Raw genomic sequence first — 19,977 nt, forward strand, 5'->3', positions numbered from 1 at the left:
GAAAAAAATAGTAAGCTCAGACACAGACCAAAAGCTATGTATGTTGTTCCTACCAACTGCAAAACATGTCTGTCCAAGCTAAACAGATAATGACAGTGACATAGACAGCTTTTATTTTTTCTTCTTAGTTTTATGTTTCATCTTTGTGTTGGTACTGCCGAAGCATGAATTAATAGTCTTCTGTTTTGAACAAATTGTTTCCAAGCTATTTTAATAATTTAGTCATAAATGGTACCGAGGAGCGTAAGTCCTGTTCTCAGAAATCAGCAAGTTGCACAAATCCATCCTAGAAAAGCAAAAACCTGAGGCTTAACATGTCTGCAGATATTCAAATGGGACCTGAGAAAGGGAGGACAGTAAAACTATCCCAGGAGCACTGGCAGAACTGTTGTACTTTGAGTTACTGTTAAGCAATATATAACAAAAAATACACGAAGAATTGACACGTATGGATCCTATTGCAGGATTGGCCCCTAATCCTAATTATTCCTTTATTAACCTAATCTTACTACATCGTTAATCCCTTTCTGATGCCATGACTACTGTACCTGCGTGTATTCTTCTGAATGGCCTAGATTGTTTTACACATGAAAATACTTTAGACCAGATTTTTTTTTTTAATCCTCACAAATGCTCTTCTCCAGAACAGATATTAAAAAAAATGAATCATGTTGTAACGGAGATAGAACCATAGCAGTACTCAAATGTGTTATCTGTAGTTTATGAGACAATCATTATTCACAGTATTAGAACAGGTGATTAACATCTGTAGGGAAGAGGCCCACTAGTATCACTGGTCATTTCTGTATTTTCCCACCAGCCCCAAAGATAGCTTCCAAAATTTTAGCCAGAAATTCTTCTCATATAAATAGCAGCACAAGCACACAGTTTTGTGCAGAAACACTAGAATAAATTTACATGTAGAAGTATTTTTTTTTTTTAAATTTACAAAAAGCATGCAAGCATAGCTGTGGAATCTGACTTTAGGAATAACACCAGTGTTAAATATATCTTAAGGGTTTTTTTATTTCCTTTAAAAATAATTCTGAAAAAAATCACTTGTAGAAATAAAAACATTTGCTTGCACAATTTAGCCAAAAAAAGGAAATTACTGAGTTCTGTTTCTAACAAAGTTTATTTCTTCTCCTTTCATCTTGGCTTTCAGACACAGACAACACGTTAAATTTATCTTGTGTATATAAGGTGTAAAGAAACCTGTGAAATATCATAAACAAACAAAAAGCATATCTGTGCATGTTGATGGGTGCAGAAACTCCCATGCCTTCATCAATTTCTATGTATTTAAGAAGCTACCTTTTATGATCAATAATCAGTGCTCTACTTAGGAAGATAGCTCCATTTCTTCCGACAGAACTCTTATGTGCTTTTCACGCCTGCGATTATCCATGCACATATGCAGAAATTACGATGCTTTTATGCATACAGAATCAAACGGTTCAAGGGAATTGGTGACAAGATGCAAGCCTTTCATATCTCTGCCATTATTTTGCTCATTTTCGTAATGAGAAGACATTACTATCTGAAGGCTGTTTGTCAGAAGTGAATAGGCTGTCTCATTCCAGGTCACTGGACAACTATCTGCATCACAAATGCACTTAGGAACAGAAGACTGGAAGGGACTATCCAGATCCTGATGAACTGTGAAGTCCAGCTCTCCCTATCACAGTCAACCATGCATTAGAAATTTTGTCCAGAATAGCCTACAGTATATGCATCATGCATACGCGATCTACAAAACACCTACGAAACTCTATGACAGAATAAAGACTCCTTAGAAACAAAAATCTCAGAAGGTATCACTTGAGGAAGATGTAAAGTCTTGAAATTACAAACTTTCCTTCAAAAGAAATTCCCTTCCAGAGTGACTGAGTAGCACTCTCCTTTATTTCCTTTACAAAATATTTCTTCTGTAAGGATAGTTTGGCAGGCACACAAACAACACAGAGTTTAACTACTGATTTAAATGTGTTGTTACACTGTGTTAAATCTCAGCCTCATTAAAGTATCTCTCGCAGATAAGTATCTATGAGAGAAAACTGGTATCCTGATCGGTTTGCGTGACTCACACTGGTAGATCAATGGAGTATGTAGTTGTTGATGACTTACAATACGATGGCTTTAACTCCTTCTAAACCAGCACGTACACAGAAGACTAAGGACCCTGGCTCATGAAGAAGAGATGCTTCTTGATTTTAATGTCCCCAAGCAGGCTCATCCCCCTCTGCCTGTACAGGTAACTCCAGCCTTGTATTTCAAGACAAACTGAAACCTGCCCGGTTTACTTCAAAAATACTGAAACAAACCATGACAGTTCAGGAACTGCTTCCAGGACATACCAGCTCTGTAGGCTGCATAACCACATGAGACACCTCAAAGTAAGTTGTCCCTGTTTGTGAGTCACACCCCTAAATGCCGTCTTTTCACACACTGGTTGAGACCTCTTAGAGAGGCAAAGCCTGCAATACTTGTTCTGCGGATAAAAAGGTCTTAAGCCTCCAGTGTGGCCAGCCCAGCAAATTCTATATGCAGTAATATAAGACATATTTTAAACATAATTTTGATTACTCCTCCAGTAGATACAAGCACTCAATTAATTCGTCAAAGATTGCACCAATATTTATACATACGCTGACACATAAATTACAAAAAAGGAAACACAACCTGAGTTTGAGACTTCTTGCAGTAATCTTTCAAATTAGATTTGTGTCTCTCAAGCTAAAACCACTCTCATCAATGTCCAGATTGAGAAGCATTTTAGTTATTGTGCTATAACAAAGTTTTGCAACATTCTAGGGCTCTCAGCTAAAATGTAAATAAGAGATCAAATCTAGTAAACAAGAAATGCAGGACTACGTTTTTACAAATCTGCTTCACCAAGAATTAAAAATAATTGTTAGATAGAACTATAAGCCAATAATTTACTGCACTGTCAGACTCTAAACAAGTTGGTTTTCTGGATGCAGAGGTCTAGTTGCACTTTATGTGTGTACTAAATGTAGAACAAAATGGGTTAAACTGAAATTAAAGCATTAATGAAAGGAAAAAAATGATTAAATGGTAGAGTCACAAACAGGTGACAGCACAGGAACAAATATTTTTGAGGTATTAGGCTATTGAGCTCCCTGGCTATGAATTTATTGTACAGAAGTATGTAGTAAATGAAGACCACTCACATTATCGACACCTTTGCTCTTCCTATTTTTTGTTTGCACCATGGACAAGGCTTTAATAAAAATCACATGCAGTGTTACTAATATTATCCATAATAGTAATTATTTTTGTATTCTAGATCTTACTACTGTACACATTAAAAATACTGTGTTCAACTTCAGGATCAGAGATTTTAAAAAAGCAGCCTTATTAATCTAGGGAAGTCAGGGAGGAAGGAAAGAGTAAAAAAGTTTTCCTTTGCTGTTGAGTTGTCAAAATGCTGGCTGAATATAGTAACAGAATTAAATTGCAGTAACTCCCATATACTCAGGAATGAGGAATGTCCCGTAAGATCAGAGCTAAACTGGTTATGAGGTAAGTCTTAATTTTTAGTAATGATTTGATACTGTCAGTAGACAATGAAAAAAAAATCAGGTGAGGTGGAAAGGAGTTGCATTTAGATTGGCTAATCTGTATGGAATCAGGAAGACTGTAGGATGAAATTTTAGTAGGAAATGATTTAATGGAGAGGAAAGGAAGGACTGGATAAATGAACTGAAATATCAGTACACACCTGAGAAGAGATTAGTAGAGAAAGGAAACGCCAGTACTGAGACAAGCGATATTTATTTTTTCAGTAATTAACAGAATTCCAGCTCTGTCATGAATGAGTCCTGTTCAGGAAACTATATATTTTCTTACTGAATGAGTACAGCATGTAAATATTTTTAAGAGAGGCAAAACCAAACTCCTACCTTACTTACAATGGGTGACCTAGAGATCATTTCAAACAGGATGTGATAATAAATATTGCATTTCAGAGCAGTATCTTGCAACTGAGGTAATTTCACTGTATCCAAACTACAGCATCAAACACAGCATTGCTTTCACAGATAAAACTGAGCCAGACAAAATAAACAAGTAATTTCTTGCAAAACCTCCCTCAAGTGGAAAAGACTTTTGAATAGCAAACACTGCGCACTTCCCCTTCTCATCAAGGGGGGAATACATTACACACATCCCTTACCATTGAGATACCATGAAGATGACCATTCATTTAAAAAAAGATTAGCCAACTTCCAGAGACATGCCATAAGTTTAAAAAATCTATTCTAAAACCACCTCCTTGCGGGGCAAATTCAGCGCACCATTTAACCGCGGTGAGTTTTAGAGACTTAAGCGTTTTAACCCCCGATTTGCTGTTTGCACGCCAGTTTAGGAAGCAGGCCCGGGCCCGGCCCAGCAGCATTCTCGCTGACTCTTCCGAGAGCATTTGACACTCCCGAAGCGCGGAGCTGCCGCGGCGCCGGCGAACCCCCCCTCCGCCGCCTCAGCGTAACACCACCGCTTCCGCTTTTCACTTCAGAGCGGACGGAAACCGCCCGGCGGCGCTCCCCCACGGCGGCCGAGCCCAGGGCCGCCAGCCCCGACACCGACCCACCCGGGGCCGGGCCGCGGGCGGGGCGGGGCCTCCCGCCACAGCAGCAGCGGGTTGCCCCAGGGCGGGCGGAGGCAGCACGACGGCGATGGAGACAGACAACGGCAGGGGCAGCTGCCCCACGACTGTCCCCTGGGCGGTGTGCCGCCACCTCAGCCCCGAGGGGGGACTGCCGGCCCCGGCCCGCTCCCCCGCCCCCGGGACACGGCGCTCACCTCCCCTCCTGCGCATGCGCACTTCGCCGCCTTGGTCGTTCGGGCGCAGGAAGCCGGAGGGTGAGGGGAGCGATTTCCCGGCATGCGCCGCGCTACGCCGCTCCTCCCGCCCCGCCCCGCCCGGCCGCGGGTGGGTGGGCCGACGGCTCGGCGGCTGTAATGGCGGCTGGCGGCGGCTGGGCGCTGCTCTGACACCCGGATACTGCTCGGCGCAGCTCCCCCCCCGCCCTCGCGCCCGGCCCGCCCCCCTCCTCCCCGCCCCAGCCAGCTCCGCTCACCCCCTCCCTGGCCCCTGCTCCAGGCCCCCGCCGCGGGACGAGGAGGAGGGCTCCCCGCAGACAATGGACGAGCACCCCGGAGCCGGAGGAGGCGGTGGGATGGCGGCCGCCCCGAGACCGCAGCAGCCACCGCTGCAGGCGGGTGGGAACATGAACCTGCAGTCGGGTGGGGGCTGCGTGGGGGCCGGAGCCGGTGGAGGAGGAGGAGGAGGAGGAGGGCAACAGCAGCAGCCCCAGGGCCCCGCGGCCCCGGCTGGTCAGGAGGCGGCGGGCCCCGCCGAGTTGTCCCGGCCCCAGCACTACACCATCCCGGGGATCCTGCACTACATCCAGCACGAGTGGGCTCGCTTCGAGATGGAGAGGGCGCACTGGGAGGTGGAGCGGGCCGAGCTTCAGGTACGACGGGCGAGGGCGGGCTCCATGCAGAGCGAGAAGCGGGCTGGGACCGGCTCGGTGGGCTCTGGGGACAGGGCCGCGCTCGGGGGTGCGGGAGCAGAGCTGCCCGGGCGAGTGGAGCCCGTTGGGCCCCTGAGGCTGAGCCGGTCACTGTGGCTCGGGGACGGTACCTGGGCGAGGCCCGGCAGGCGAAGCGGCGTCGCCGGCCGGTGGGGCCGGCGGAGGCGCAGCCCCTCACGGCCTGAGCTGGGCTCCTTTCCCTGGGGCAGCCATTTTGGTTTTTAGCATGGCGCCCGCCTGGGCTCCTGGCTCGGGAGGCAGCCCCTGCCTCGCAGGCCTCTCGCCCGTACTCGCGTCGCGGGGCCCGGAGGACGGCTGGGGATGGCGGGCGGGAGGCCGCTGCCGTGGCGCGGGGCTGCTGACCCTCCTCCCCGCCCGCCCGCGGCGGGGAGAGCTGCGCCTTGACAGCTGCGATCATCTCCCTCAGCACAATGACTCCGGGGCTCTCCGGGCCGGCGGCCTCCTCAGACCTGGGTGCGGGTTATGGGGAGCAAGAGCCTCCGGGCCTGGGAGGGCTGGCGCCTCCCCGAAGTTCAGCGAGCGGTTGCTTCGGGGGGAGAAGAGGGAGTTGCGAAGAGACAGGAGTGCCTGCTTCCCGAGCAGGGAGAGGACGAGGAAAGGGTGTTCAGGTAAATCTCAAGTAAAGGACTTGGCCAGGTACTCTGGTTTGAGACAGGTCGAGCGTGTGCTCACTTCCCTTCTGTCTCGTTTCTTTGGAGATTTCGTATGGGAGAAACAACCGCTGAAGAATAGTGAGGTGTTAATGGGTCTGCAGCATGGTCATTTTAATATACATAAAAGTATGAACTTTGTCTCAGGAACAAAAATTGAGTAACTCTTTAGGGTAGAGAGCAAGTGTTGGAGTGGCAGGATAGATCTCCTGCCGTTAATGTTTGCTTTTAGTAATAGAAAGGATACCTCTAGTAATTACTTTTGCACGTAAAAATAAAACCATGCATAGACTCTTACAAGTTTACATACAGATTACAAAATCCACTGAACATGAGGTATTTGTATAGGAGTCATTATTCTCTTATAGGACAGAAATGTAGACAATAACAGTTAACAAACTTCATTGCTTCTGAAGAATTTTTGGTGATTTTTGTATTGAGTGAATGTTTAATGTCTTGAAGCGGCATTCTGTCAAATTGCACTGTAATTAGGGTTTTTAATAGCATGCTGCAACAGCAGCCAATGTTTGCGATGTATTTACTTTCAGATTTCAGAACCAAGAACTATACCTGAGCCTGGGCAGTTCTTTCAGGACTTCTCAGCTCTGTAGAAGCATGTGATCCACACTATTTTTGTTACAACTATAATTAAGAAAGAATTTTAAAAAAACACCAAGGGAAACAAATTAAGAGGTCTCATGATTTCCTTCACTTACTGCCTGTCTCACCATTTTAAGCCTTTTGGAACGGCTGTTTTTAAAATCAGTTTGGTGGGCATTGGTGGGCATTTTTAGCGAAGAACAATTGACTGTTTCTCTTGTTTTCTCTAGTTTCTTAGTAATATAGTGCTATGTTTATAAATGAGTTGTTTAGTGCCATTCATTAGCAAACAAATCCATCTTGAAATATTTGTTTTATGTATGGGCTTGTTAGTTTAAAACGAAGTACCACATTCTGTACTCTAATGTAAAGCTCAGTTTGGAGACTTTGAAAGCTCTATCTGACTGGAAAAGTGCTGCTATGAACTTGTAGGGCCTCTAGACACTGTGATGTGTTCTTGCCAAGTCTGCTGCTTTTGTTTGTAATTGCTCTTTGTCATCCATGGCCATACTGTTTCAGTTGCTTATTTCTGAAGTAGTAGGTCTGACCCTGGATATATATGGGTTGATTCACTCTACCTCATGGGTGCATCAGGTCATGGGACAGAGATGGCGTAGTCATGGCACAGTGCATATGCACAAGGGTGGGGTTTTTTATGACCTTGGAAGCCCAGGATAGAAGAGGGGGAGGGCATTACCTTTGGATTTTAAATGTCAACCTGTACAGTGGTGAAGACTGGTACAGGAATGTGTTGAGAATATTTTTGGAAGAGATGTGTTTACCAGGCCTGTGGTTTTTTTTGTTGTTCTACAACTCAAGTTGTAAACTCCCAGTACATTTTGTGACTAGTAAAGCCTTAATATTTTGGACCCCAAACAAGAGTTTTGTCCATTGAAACTGCTGAGAGTGTTATTAATTTGTGTGATACTATGTACAAGTTTGAGTTTTTTGATGATTAAGGCCTCCTGGGTTGAAAGGAAGAAAAGCAAAAATTCAGTAGCGTGACAATACATAATTAATACAGAAGTATGAGAGTTGGATGATTTAGGTGCAACTCTCCTCGTGCAGGTAATTTCTTCCTTCTTTCAACATTACTGTAAACTCTAAACATTGTTTCTTGGTGCTGGCAATTACAGGTTCCTTCTAAGTTAACTTGATAACTTTGCAGACAATGCTTTATAAAAAGTATGTGGAAAACCAAATGACTTAGCAATATGGGTGATTTTATTTACCTGTTCTGAATTTGACTTTTATTCTTCCAAAGAATAAGATACTTCCTTATCTGCAGTATGAAATAAGTGGGATTCCTGAGTGATTTCCCCACCCACCCCATTTATTTTCCTGTATAGTTCAAATCACTGAAAGAATTGACTAGCCCTAGTAAGAGTGCTCTTTGCGTATGGAGATGATGGTGCAGGGAGAGATGATCTGCAGTAACAGTTTATTCTTTCTTGGATCTTGTAATGAACTTCTTGTTATATTGTTCTAGGTCTCTGTGGAACACATTTTTATAATTAATTTAAATTACAGGTTACTTCTTCGTCTTGGGGTTTATACCACAGTCATAATGCCTGACAAAGGGTCTCAATCCTTAGGATCTGAAGAAGTCCTGTACTAGTAGACTTAAGTCTACGTTCACATCAGGCTTTGAATCTTAAATGTTAATTATTTTACACTATCTTTTCCAACTATTCAGGTGCATGGCTGTTCTGTCTGTGTGCACAAGTGAAGCAGGATAATCATTTGCCAAATCTGTGTGTGCAAATCAGTATCAAGTATAGAAATGTCAAATATCAGGAGTGCAGTACTTAAACCATAGTACACTTTTTTCCTTTCACTTGTAATACTGGCTGCCACAGTAACTTTTTTAGCATTTACTGTGTTGAAATGGCCTTGCATAGTGTCTTGATCGCTTGAAGTAATAGGCTGGATCTGTTCTCTATTCTTTGAACTAAAAGAATAATTTTCAGTGTAACAATGTTGTGTAATTGTAAGTGTAACTTTGATCTGTCAATGTAATGACCTTGATGTTGGTAGCTGTTACCCTGAAGTAAATTCAGTCCATGTTTTCTAAGACATTTATGCACTTTAGAGGAGTTATAGCAAGCCCATGTTGTTGGATGTTATGTATTTGTTAGAAATAATTGTTTTCTTTAGGAGGTAAGTGGCTTCGTAGTCTCATAAAAGAAAAAGAAGTGTGGATGGGAAAATGCTTTGGAGATGCACTACAGAAACTCTGAGAGAAGGAAGATAAAGTTGTGTGAAAAAAGAGTATCGTAGGAAAACTTGCAACTTTTTGGGGAAAATCAATAGAGTTCCACTTTCTTTTGGGGCTTACAGGCTGTTAATGCTTGGCTGGAATAAAGGTCTCAGTTGTACAGTTGCTTCATATTTTCTGAACTAGATAAAAATGAGATTGAGTACTCTTTGATACTTCAAAATCACACAAGAATGTGTTGAGAGGGAATTGACAGTAGATGCTACTTCCAAATGTTTTAATGAATAGGAAAAACAATTAAGAAACTCAGGACAAAATATATACAATTTCAGTATAAACAGTATGTATCCTTTTAACTAAAATGTGCATAAAGATTAATATGGTTGTTAACACATTTTTTTTTCTGTCATATAAAATAACAGCTTTAGTGACATACAAATGAAATTCCTAGTTTATCTAATATTACAAATGCTTTTTTTCCCAGCTATTCAGTGACATTATGGGAGCATTTTGTTATCTAACATTTTGTGTTCTTTACATAAGTGTTTAAAAAAAAAAAAAAAAACAAAAAACAACTCAGATTTTACTTGCATGCTTCTCTTCTCCCCCCCCTTTTTTTTTCGCCTTCTCCTGGGGGTTGGAGAGCAGCTCATTAAAGGAATTTTATGAACTCTGGGAACCTTCTGGGAACCTCAGAAGTATTGCAGAATTACATCCCAATAGTATGTTCTTTTAAAAAAAAAAAAAAAAAAAAAGGAAAAAGGTGTATCTTTCTGGGAATCTTTCAGATTTGAGGTGATTATCTAAATTAGGTACTTTACATGTAATTGTAAATATGTAAACATGTGTAAATGTGTTAATATCGTGAACTAGATGAGACCATGTTCAGAGTATAGATACACTATACACAGTGTTTCATAATTTTTTGAAGCTTCAGCATTTATAAAGTGTAGGAAGAATCAATTGCTGAAATATTGGGCTACATGTAGCATGTTTTGCTTTGCAGGTTTGAAGAGGGGGATAATGTCGGGAATGTTTCTCTCAGAGTTGGAGGAACAACTCTTCTGATAGTATAGACTTCACCTTGCTTTTGGCAAAGAAATAATTTGTTTTAATGGTAGATTGGAAGTGAAAGCAGTTATGAGGGTTGTAGAATGGTCATTAGTTCGTTAAAGAATGAATCAGTGTGTCTCAGTCAGCAGCTAGGAAGCATGAAGTAAAATTAAGTATGTTCAAAAAAACCTTGGCTTTTCAGGAATTAGTGGAATTTTGTGCAGGGGGGTATTGTAGATGCTAAAATATTCTTGGTTCAAAAAGTGTTTGGATGAGTTCATGGAACAAAAGTCCCTGGGGGAGTCTAAATTCAAAGATACTACCTCTGACCCAGGATGCTTTTGATTTACAAGTTTTTGGAGATTTGGAATGTTTTCTGAGGTTTATTCTTCTGTTTTTATACTACTCCCATGGAGCTGTCTGTTTGCCCATGGTTAGAAGTGCATTGCTGAGGTTGCTGGTCTGTTGGTCTGACCAGACATAGCCATTCTTATATTCTAATGACCAATGAGGTAGCTTTGAAATGCTTTGGTTTGATTGATTGTTTGAAAATACACTTAGTACTGTTTTGCTTAAATAAAAAATCCTGACTGATATCAGGGGCACTAATCATAATAGAACATGCAGACGTTCCAGGTAGGAAATGCAGATGCTGCAGTTGTGAAATGCACAGTGTGTTTTAACAACGTGCATTGTTTATTGCTTGCATTCTGGATGGCTGAAGTTGGAAAATATGCATAATTGATAAACTGCTATTTCATTGGGTCTTACAGGTGTATCTCAGTATTTATTCTGAAATTAAGCTTAACTAACTACTAAAGCAGTCCTTAAAAACCAAAGGATACTTAACCAAAACTGACCAAAAATAAAATTAAGTGGGTTATAAAAAGTTGATTAACATTTGTATTTGCAATACTTGTAAATGCCATGAGGTGTGTGGGTAATGCATCTGAAATGTCTAACTTCTGTTTGTGCAAGCTGTTAAGGTGCTTGCTGTTGCAGGGATGCAGAAGTACCTCTTTGTACAAATAAGTAATGTTTATTCACATAATAATTGAGTATTTAATACCTTTGTTTTATAATGAAACTTTTTTCAGTATAAAATAGCATATATATAGAAGTTAAAAACTAGAAGCTTCTCTTCATTAATCATTTTTCTAAGCTAATGGTGAAAACAGCTACATATTTTGTAGAGTTAAGCCCCTTTTGCAATTTAAAGCACTGAGTTGAGAGTTCTGTGTTTTTAGGGTTAGAGGGCAATTAGTCATAATCAAGGGTTTCCCTACTGTGGCTTTCCATAAGCTGTTTAGTCAACTGCATTAGAGGCAGAGAGCCTCTGGTAGAACTTTAGGTACCTGTTTACAGAAGGTTGAAAGTCTGTTCTTCTGTGTGTGTATGGGTAAATCCTGCCTTCCTCATAGGCTTCTTGGCAAGACTTCCAAATTGAAAATGTGCAGAGCTGCTTCCTTTTTGTGTGTGAATAACCTATACAGAGAAGACGTGATTGTAAATTAAAAGGCAGCTGCTATATAGCAGAGTGTACCCTAAAAGATACACACACAAATTTGAAGTAAGGAGATTTCTGGACATAGTTCAAGATAAATAAGAATAAGGAGATTTTCTCCTGTGAAAAGAAGGTAGGTACATCGTTAATGCTTCATTTCTTTCACTATAAAATTGAGATACTGTTTGTGGCTCTGAAGGGTTAGAGTGTTCATCAAAAAACCCCCCAGCGTTTTCACTTTTCTGTTTATGCCCATTCTTCCAATTTTATTTTTTTAAACAGTTGATTTAGATCTTTAGCATTTCTATATAATTTTCTTGCAGTATTCACCTCATAGAGGCAAAACACAATAAAAGAATGCAGGACATTGAGTTATATGAAGATCTATGTAGAAACTGAACAGGATATACCTGGATAGCTATGAGGTTTCTGTACAGGAAGATATTGATCAGTATAGTACTTGTGTAATTTTTTCTGGAATATTCTTCCTAAATAACTCCCTTCTGTCAGCACTAGGAATAAAAGTGTTTTTACTGTGTAATAATTGTTCTTTCATAAATAATTATTTGGAACAAAGTCACTCTTACCAGTGTACAGAATGGTTATTTTATAACAGTTACTCTAGTGAAGCTTTCTTTTAGACACAGCCTAGAAGTATGTGGCAGATAAGTTATATAACACTTATTGGTGAAGAATTACTTTTTTCTTTTTTAGCACTGGACATGTATTTTATTTCTTAGTTTCATTGCCATCACGCCTATGCATATTTAATGGCTCTTTGAGAAACCTCACTTGGGAAATTTTATTTGGAGGGTGAGGTGTGTGGTGGTATAATAATTTCTTTCACGCTGAAAGTAGATTTTGATATAGTGGTGGGTGTTCTTCATCCTTTTGTCATTTAAGAAGTTGGGAAAAAGTGATAATGATCTCTTTTTACTAATTGATGAAGAGAGTGGCTAGGGAAGTTGGATCCTCCACTGATTTAACATATCTGCAGGACAATTGTATGACCTGCAAGAGCTTTGTTTGCATACCTGGTTGTTTTTTTTGTCACTCAGACTGTTCTTGAATTATCCTAAGCAATGGCTCAGCAGGATATTGAGTTTAATGATCTCTTCTACTTTCATCTGTGCAACTCCAACATGTATTAAGAGCTAATTATGAAGTTGGCTGTTCTTCAGGACCAGTCCTGAACCTACAGCGTGAATTCAAGCAGTCTGTAGTTTCTTCTGCCACTATAGAATTTTTATAAAAATGGCTGTTAAGAGGTAACCTGCTGTTAGCAATTAAGGGTAAAAATACATTTTTCTGGGTTCAGGGTAAATTCCACTTAATGTTACTGAGAGATGGAGTGCATTCTTTGCCTTTTTGAAGGTATTGTGCATGTTTATGTATATATTTGTGTTGAAAAATCCTGCATATGTTGGCTGTAACATTCCGAAAAAGTGTGCTTCTCTGAATGCTGATGGAAATGATCCTGAAGTAAGGAATGAACATCAGAAAATCCAGATGCCTGATGTTCTTTTTGATTATATATATATATATTTTTTTTTTAATGGGTCGCTTGCTCTAAGGTTTCTTCCATTTACTCACCTTGGTTTCTCTTCACCCAAAATATGGTCACTCTGTCACTGCTACCAAATTTTAGGTTGATGATCCTATAATACTCCTTCTAGAAGAAAAAAAACCCAACCAAACAAAAAAACTGCTTGGCTTTATACCAGTGACCACTATAAGAAGCTGGAGAATGCTTGATTCTAGTATTTAACTCAAAACTGTGGTTTGTTTCTATGTAAAATAATTTTTTTCTCAAAATACAATTTTTCAGGTGAATTCTATGATCTTTTGCTTGATACTAAGTTTACCAGCAGGCAGCTTCAGTACATTTTCTTGTATTTCTGATATCACAATATATCAAAGTAGAGAATAAGAAGTGGTAGCAAGCTATATAAGTTTAACTCTTTAAAACACGTGGTGATTCAAGAGTTGTGAAACTAAAATTGTTTGCTTTCTTTGAGGGAAAAGGTGCTTTAATGCCCGGACTCCAGTGTGCGGGAACAGAATCCTGGGATACACCTTGAGACCCTGGGAAATGAAAAGGTCCTGCTTGGACAGACAGCTCTCAGAAGTGTTAAAGGAGAACGTGTAAACATGTTTACAAGTTTTATAAGACCTATTCTGTTTCACAGCTTTAGCAAGTTTTGTACGGTTGAATTGGTAGAAGGCAGGACTACTGGCTGTGTTAACCCTCTGCCAAAGTTGTGTAGATCAGAGAGCACTGGCACTATTCTGTGCCAGGAGGCTAGGTTAACATTTAGAAATGCAAAATACCCATTCCTCATCAACTTTCTGTGATGTATCCCTTAAAACATTTTACATTATACACTTGTATTTTAACTGTCTCACTCTTTGGTTTTGCATAACTTTTATTTCCATAAAATTGATTTTGTTATTGTGAACATTGCCTTAATGATGCAAAGCTCTTCAAGCTCTGTAATACTGTATTCTTTTATGTATACATAGATGGCTTCTTATATTCTAGTTCTAACACTTTAGTAGTTTTTGCTTTCTTCTTGGGAATCTGTGTTACTGACCTGCAGCTGATGAACATGAGTGTTCATCACTAGAACAGTCTAGGTCAGTTCAGGTCACTGTGTTCACAGTCTGCTGTGGATTATACTTTCTCCTTCTATATTCCTGAATAATAAATACATGTTCCTGGTTTGGAAAGGAAATATATGTTCTTGAGGATGTTTGCCACTGTTCTGGTTTAACCCCAGCTGGCAACTAAGCACCACACAGCTGCTCGCTCACTCCCTCCCCCTGCCCCAGTGGGATAGGGGAGAGAATCAGAAAAGTAAAAGTGAGAAAGCTCGTGGGTTGAGATAAGAACAGTTTAATAAATGAAATGAAATAAAATAATAATAATGATAATAAAAATTGTAATGAGAAGGAAAATAACTACAACAACAAAAACCCTAAGAAAGACAAGTGATGCAAATGAAAACAATTGCTCACCACCCTCTGACCGATGCCCAGCCTGTCCCCAAGCAGCAGTCTCCCGGCCAGCTTTCCCCTTAGTTTATGTACTGAGCATGACATCATATGGTATGGGATATCCCTTGGGTCAGTTGGGGTCAGCTGTCCTGGCTGTGTCCCCTCCCAACTTCTTGTGCACCCCCAGCCTACTCGCGGGTGGGGTGGGAAGCAGAAAAGGCCTTGACTCTGTGCAAGCACTGCTCAGCAGTAACGAAAACATTCCTGTATTATCAACACTGTTTTCAGCACAGATCCAAACCTCAGCCCCATACTAGCTACTGTGAAGAAAATTAACTCTATCCCAGCCAAAACCAGTACAGCCATACTGCGATTTTTTCCTTCCCTTTCCACTCTATAGTGATTGTAAGGACCTGCCACACCACAAAGCATACAACTTCACTCTGATGTCTGTGCTCTTGTACTACAACTACTAGAGAATGAGCTTAATATTTTTAGTTCTATTTAGTATTCAGTGTCTAACAAAGCTCTAAGTGTGGCATTTCATTATTAGCTGTATAACTAAACAATGTAACTTCATCTTAATGGAATAATGCACCAGTATAGTGATGCTGACAGTAAAGATATCTTTAATCTTATCAAATTCAAATAATGTGTTTTGGTGTTACCATCAGTATATAATTAGTCTTACTGGTTGTAGTGGTGACTTTTTTGGAAAGAAAACATTTTTGCTAGCTTAGATGTGTTCCAAAAAATGCCCAGCAGTTTAAAAGACTGTACATGAATCTTTTTAGGTAGAAATGGGCCAAGGTGTGTAACTATTTTTTTGTTTTTAAAAGCTGTTACTTGCAAGGTTCATGCATTTAGAAGAAATGTAGAAAATATAGATGATAGTGACAGAATGAGAAACTGCATCTGAACTTGTGCTGAAATAAACATGCTGAGTTGCTTTCCTCCAGGACTGCTGTGAGTTTCCTGCTAAAAGAAATTCATAAAACCCCTGAATGGTCTGTGGCTTTATAAGTGAGAGCTATAAATATAGAAATTGGGAAGTGATTTCTGTCTTGTGATCTGTGCAGAACTGGCATGGTCAACGTTGCAATATAATGTCCTATTCTTTAGTAGTGATTTTAAAAAGAATGCTGAAAATTTGGCATGAAAACAATTTGAGGACTGGAAATAACATCTTACAGTGATCCATTTAGAATTCAGTCTTGTTGGTTAATCAGAAAGAAGTCTGAGAGGTAGCCTTATTAGGTGCCTTCCTGAATACGTTTTAGATGTATTCAGATGCTTTGTAATTTAAAGTGGGGAATCGTTTAGTTTAAGGGGTATGACACAGCAGACTGGAACTTCACCTTAAAAAAAGAAAATTATCCCAATGAGGAGGTGGAGATAGTGTGACATGTATGTGTGAAGTTGGGTTACCTTTTTTTGTTGTAGAACAGCCAGAGAAATAACCAGGCAGCAAGAGTAAAACATACTGAAATAATTTTGTACAATGAAAAATTATGAATCCTTTCTACCTGAAGACACGGAAGAAATAAAAATGGATTAAAAATAAGCCATTACTCTGTAGTCTAATCTACTGCTATTAAGTTTGTATGTTCTTTCCATGCCTTTTGTTAAGGCATCATACTTAAATGAAGACCCTTGGAATAAGCTACTGAGGGAACTAGGGGATTATTTTCGGTTTCACTGGGAGTTTTTTGTTTGTTTTTGTTTTTTTAAATCTTCAGTCAAACATTTGGTATAGTACAAAGGTAACTGAATGAAATATTGTCTATCTAAATGTCAGACTGCTTTAATTTATCTTCTTGTCTTTTAAATCAATTTTATTGCATCATTGTTAGTTCAAAAACATGCTTTCCTAGGTTCCCCCACTCCAGTTACCCTGTTAAAGAAGCTAGAAGACTACTGTTTTCCTCCTGGAAGACAGTGAATTTATAGATGTATTTTTAGTTGACTGCACTGCTCTTCTGTAAAACTAAGTTTCCAGCACCTTGACTTTGAGTCACACACGAATCTCTTAATTATATGATTGAAAATAAAAAGTGCTATATATTGCCTACTTTGGATAGAAAAAGCATATTCTCCAAATTAAATTCCAGTAAAATATGTGTGTGTATATAAGTACATACAGCCACACAAATGCAGAGTTTGCTTATTTCCAGTATCACTCCTTTGCCTTTTTGTTTTCTAATCCAATTATGGAGAAAACTGCAGTAGTAAGCAGGAATTTGATCATAAGAGTACTGTAGATTAATCTTGCATATTCACAGTATTGAATGGCTGTCTTAAATGAAAAGGAAGCCAGCGCTATCTGTCCTGTAACAGGTGAAATGTGCTCAACATAGCTAGTTTCTGCTAAGAAAGGCAATGACTTTTTTGTTTATTAACTAAAATAGTGACCTAATCAGATTACTGGTAGCCAGTATCAAAGTACAGTAGTTCGGTAGTTTGTTGGTGGGTTGTTGAATATGCCTGTCCAGGGCTAGAAGCTGTTCTTGAAAAATTAAACCAGAAGAAAATGTATAAAAGCCCTTGAAGTGTAAACTCTTAAGACTCCCAATGGCAAAATAAGCCTGACCTTTCGTTAAGAATTTCTCTTACAATTGCTGTGGTTGCACTGCACTTTATTCTGTGTTTTACAGTCAGTTTGTGCTCTAAGTTAGAACCATTACATAGCGTTGTGTGTAAATTGCAGACATGTCTATAGCACCCTTATATCTGTGTTTCAGTAATATATAGAGAAGATACAAGTGTCCTCAACACTTTATTGTGAATCTCTGATTATTGTGGTATGGGTAAATACATATGAGAGTTTGGATCTGAGCAGGAAGTACTTCAGAGACTTCAAAGTTGAGTTAAAATTTTTTAGGGATTATTTTAGCATTACTTTACATAGAACATTTCATGAATAAACTGACATCTGTGATGATGCTAAATGTCTTCAAAATGCTTGCTGTACTGTGGTGTCACAGCTGTGATGGTCAAGAGTATTTCTCAAGCGGTTAAAACACAATCTAATCTGTGGTTACGGTGCATTTTGCTGTTGCCTATCGAACCTGGTGATTAGACTCTGGCTTGTCCACAAGCTTCTCTGTGTCTGTTTTCATTAGTTTGTCCAAATAGAAGATATTGCTCACAAGCTTTGCTTCCCTTAAGCATTTCATACTGGAATAATGTACAAAATGTTCCAAAATAGAAAGTTTACATAGGAAATACTATATACAATCTTGGTAATTGAGGGAGGGAGCACTTGCAGTTGATAGCTGATATTTTTGGCAAGAGTTCAGCTTTTGACATTGGTGTTGCAATTGTGTTGAGGGTTTTTTCTAGCACAGACATTTGGAAAATACTATGACTTAATTGATTTTAAAAATGCAAAACTTCAATAATTTCTTACCAACCGGTAGTCTAATAAGAATTTCTTTACATCTGTGAAAAAAAATATTTTTTGGCTGCTGTATGTGGCAAAGAAAGAATGTAGCATTGAGTCTGCAGAAACACAGGACATTTATTATGTCCTCTGTTCCCAATATTTTGTGAAAGGTTGTGTGACTTCTTAAAAACTATTAAGACAGTGAAAGTATTAGGCCTGTGAAAGACATGTTAAGGAAACTGGCTTGTTTAGGTAGATGTTCTCAAGCTCTGCTGTGTTAAATGATAAATTTGGGAGCTTTTTTTTTTGTTAGTGGTTTGGTGGTTGTTTTGTGTTTGGTTTTATGGTGTGTGTTGGTTGTGGTTTTTTTTTTCCCCCTCCTTTGTATACTCCTCTTGCTTCATTTGATAATGTGCGTGAGAGGCTTTTAGCAGCAATCCATTTTGGACATTAACAAAAACTAACTTTTATGTTTGTGCTATTGTGAATTATTGTGGCAGAGACCTGCTCAGTGCTTTGGTAAAGAAACACTGACTGGAGATGAATGTAGGATGTATTTTGTGTTAAATTTTGCCATTGACCAAACTCTGTATTGGCAGATTAAACTGTATCACTTAGGTTCTTGCAGTTTTCAGTAGTTCCATTGAAAGTGACCATATGTTGATATGTAAAACTATTTAACATCCTGTATTAACTGTTTTCTGTAAAAGGCATATGAACACTAATATTTTATTTATTGGAAAAATTGATGTGCAACAAAGTGAAGTCCCATAGCAAGTCAGTTAAGAAAACAGATGTAGGATTCTTAGTTTTACTTTACATAATTTGATCTTAAGGAAGTACATACTTCCTTGAGGAAGGATACTTGTGTTTTCAAACAGTCCTAATGGTAAAGAGAACTTAGTTTAATTTACGTTTGTTTGCAGAGCTTTCTTAAATTATTGTTAGAAACATGACTGCCTCAGAGTCTTGGGAGCTTGGGTTCAAACATGTTTCATAGATTATTCAACCTGCTAAAGGAATGCAGTTGAAATATGCTATCCAGACTCTTCATAGAATAGTAAGTGTTTAGTAAGAAATACTTTGGCTGCTTATGTTTTACTTGGCTATTTAATTGTCTTGAGTGATGGCATTCAATTTAGTGTTTGAATGGAAAGATTGTAATTTCTCAGTAGAATTGTATTGATATTGGTGAAGATAGAATAACTTGGAGGTAAAAATGAGTAAGCTGTTTCTGAGGTCAAAATGAGCATTTGTGTCTGGTTAGGTGATCTAGTATCTCCAAGCGTTCCTGTTAACTGTCAGTTGATTAAAGAAATAATTATGACTGTTTAATGGCTTCCAGCTAAAATTTGCTGGATCTTGGATTTGCTTAGATTGCTGATGTTCTTGATGATTTGCATGTGAGGTGCAAAGGAAGATGCAAGTTTGCTAGTGGAGGAGTCTTAATGATGCTAAAGTAAAATGCCTTCAGAAATTGTCAGGTGTGTGGGGAGAAGGAGAGCTGGTATATAGGGACATATGGCTGATATTCTGACACTGTGGCATGGAGCATTTTAGTAGTTCTCTTACAGTATGTGGATGATAATGACAAGATTAACTTCACTTTTCCTGAAGTTAATGTAATCATTAAGTCTTGTAGAATCTTTTTCCAGGAAGATGACGGTTCTTTTAAAAATTCCTAGGCAGGAACTTACTTTCCGGAAGGATTGCCTCTGGGACTGAAATTGAAAAGAAGAACTTATTTATAAATTAAACTGTGCTCGGTATTTTGTAAGTTTTTAACTGAAACAAAATTTTAGAAGCCTGTTGTTGCATAAAGAACACTTGCGTACAAGAATGGTCAATGAATGATAAACTTCTAAGGCACGTATTTGTTATTCCAAAAAATGTGTTTTATTTAGTTTCCAATTCTTAGATGTGTACATTTTAGTCTTTGAGGAGAATGCTCTTTAAAAGAGAGTTTGAATCCATTGTTTTTAGTGGCTTCT

The 19,977-nt window shown here is 39.4% G+C and overlaps 1 protein-coding gene across 2 annotated transcripts in view; it reads left to right on the forward strand.

Annotated features, from left to right (window-relative positions):
* Nucleotides 1-5,165: 5,165 nt before the first annotated feature.
* Nucleotides 5,166-19,977, forward strand: part of STRN3 (striatin 3) — a 68,454-nt gene continuing 53,642 nt past the window's right edge. For both annotated transcript variants that reach the window (XM_059819350.1, XM_059819351.1), the window contains exon 1: nt 5,166-5,498. In XM_059819350.1, coding sequence (XP_059675333.1) covers nt 5,166-5,498 — 333 coding nt within the window. The remainder of the gene's footprint in view (nt 5,499-19,977) is intronic.

Source organism: Gavia stellata, chromosome 7, assembly GCF_030936135.1.
Source record: "Gavia stellata isolate bGavSte3 chromosome 7, bGavSte3.hap2, whole genome shotgun sequence".
Lineage (NCBI taxonomy): Eukaryota > Metazoa > Chordata > Aves > Gaviiformes > Gaviidae > Gavia > Gavia stellata.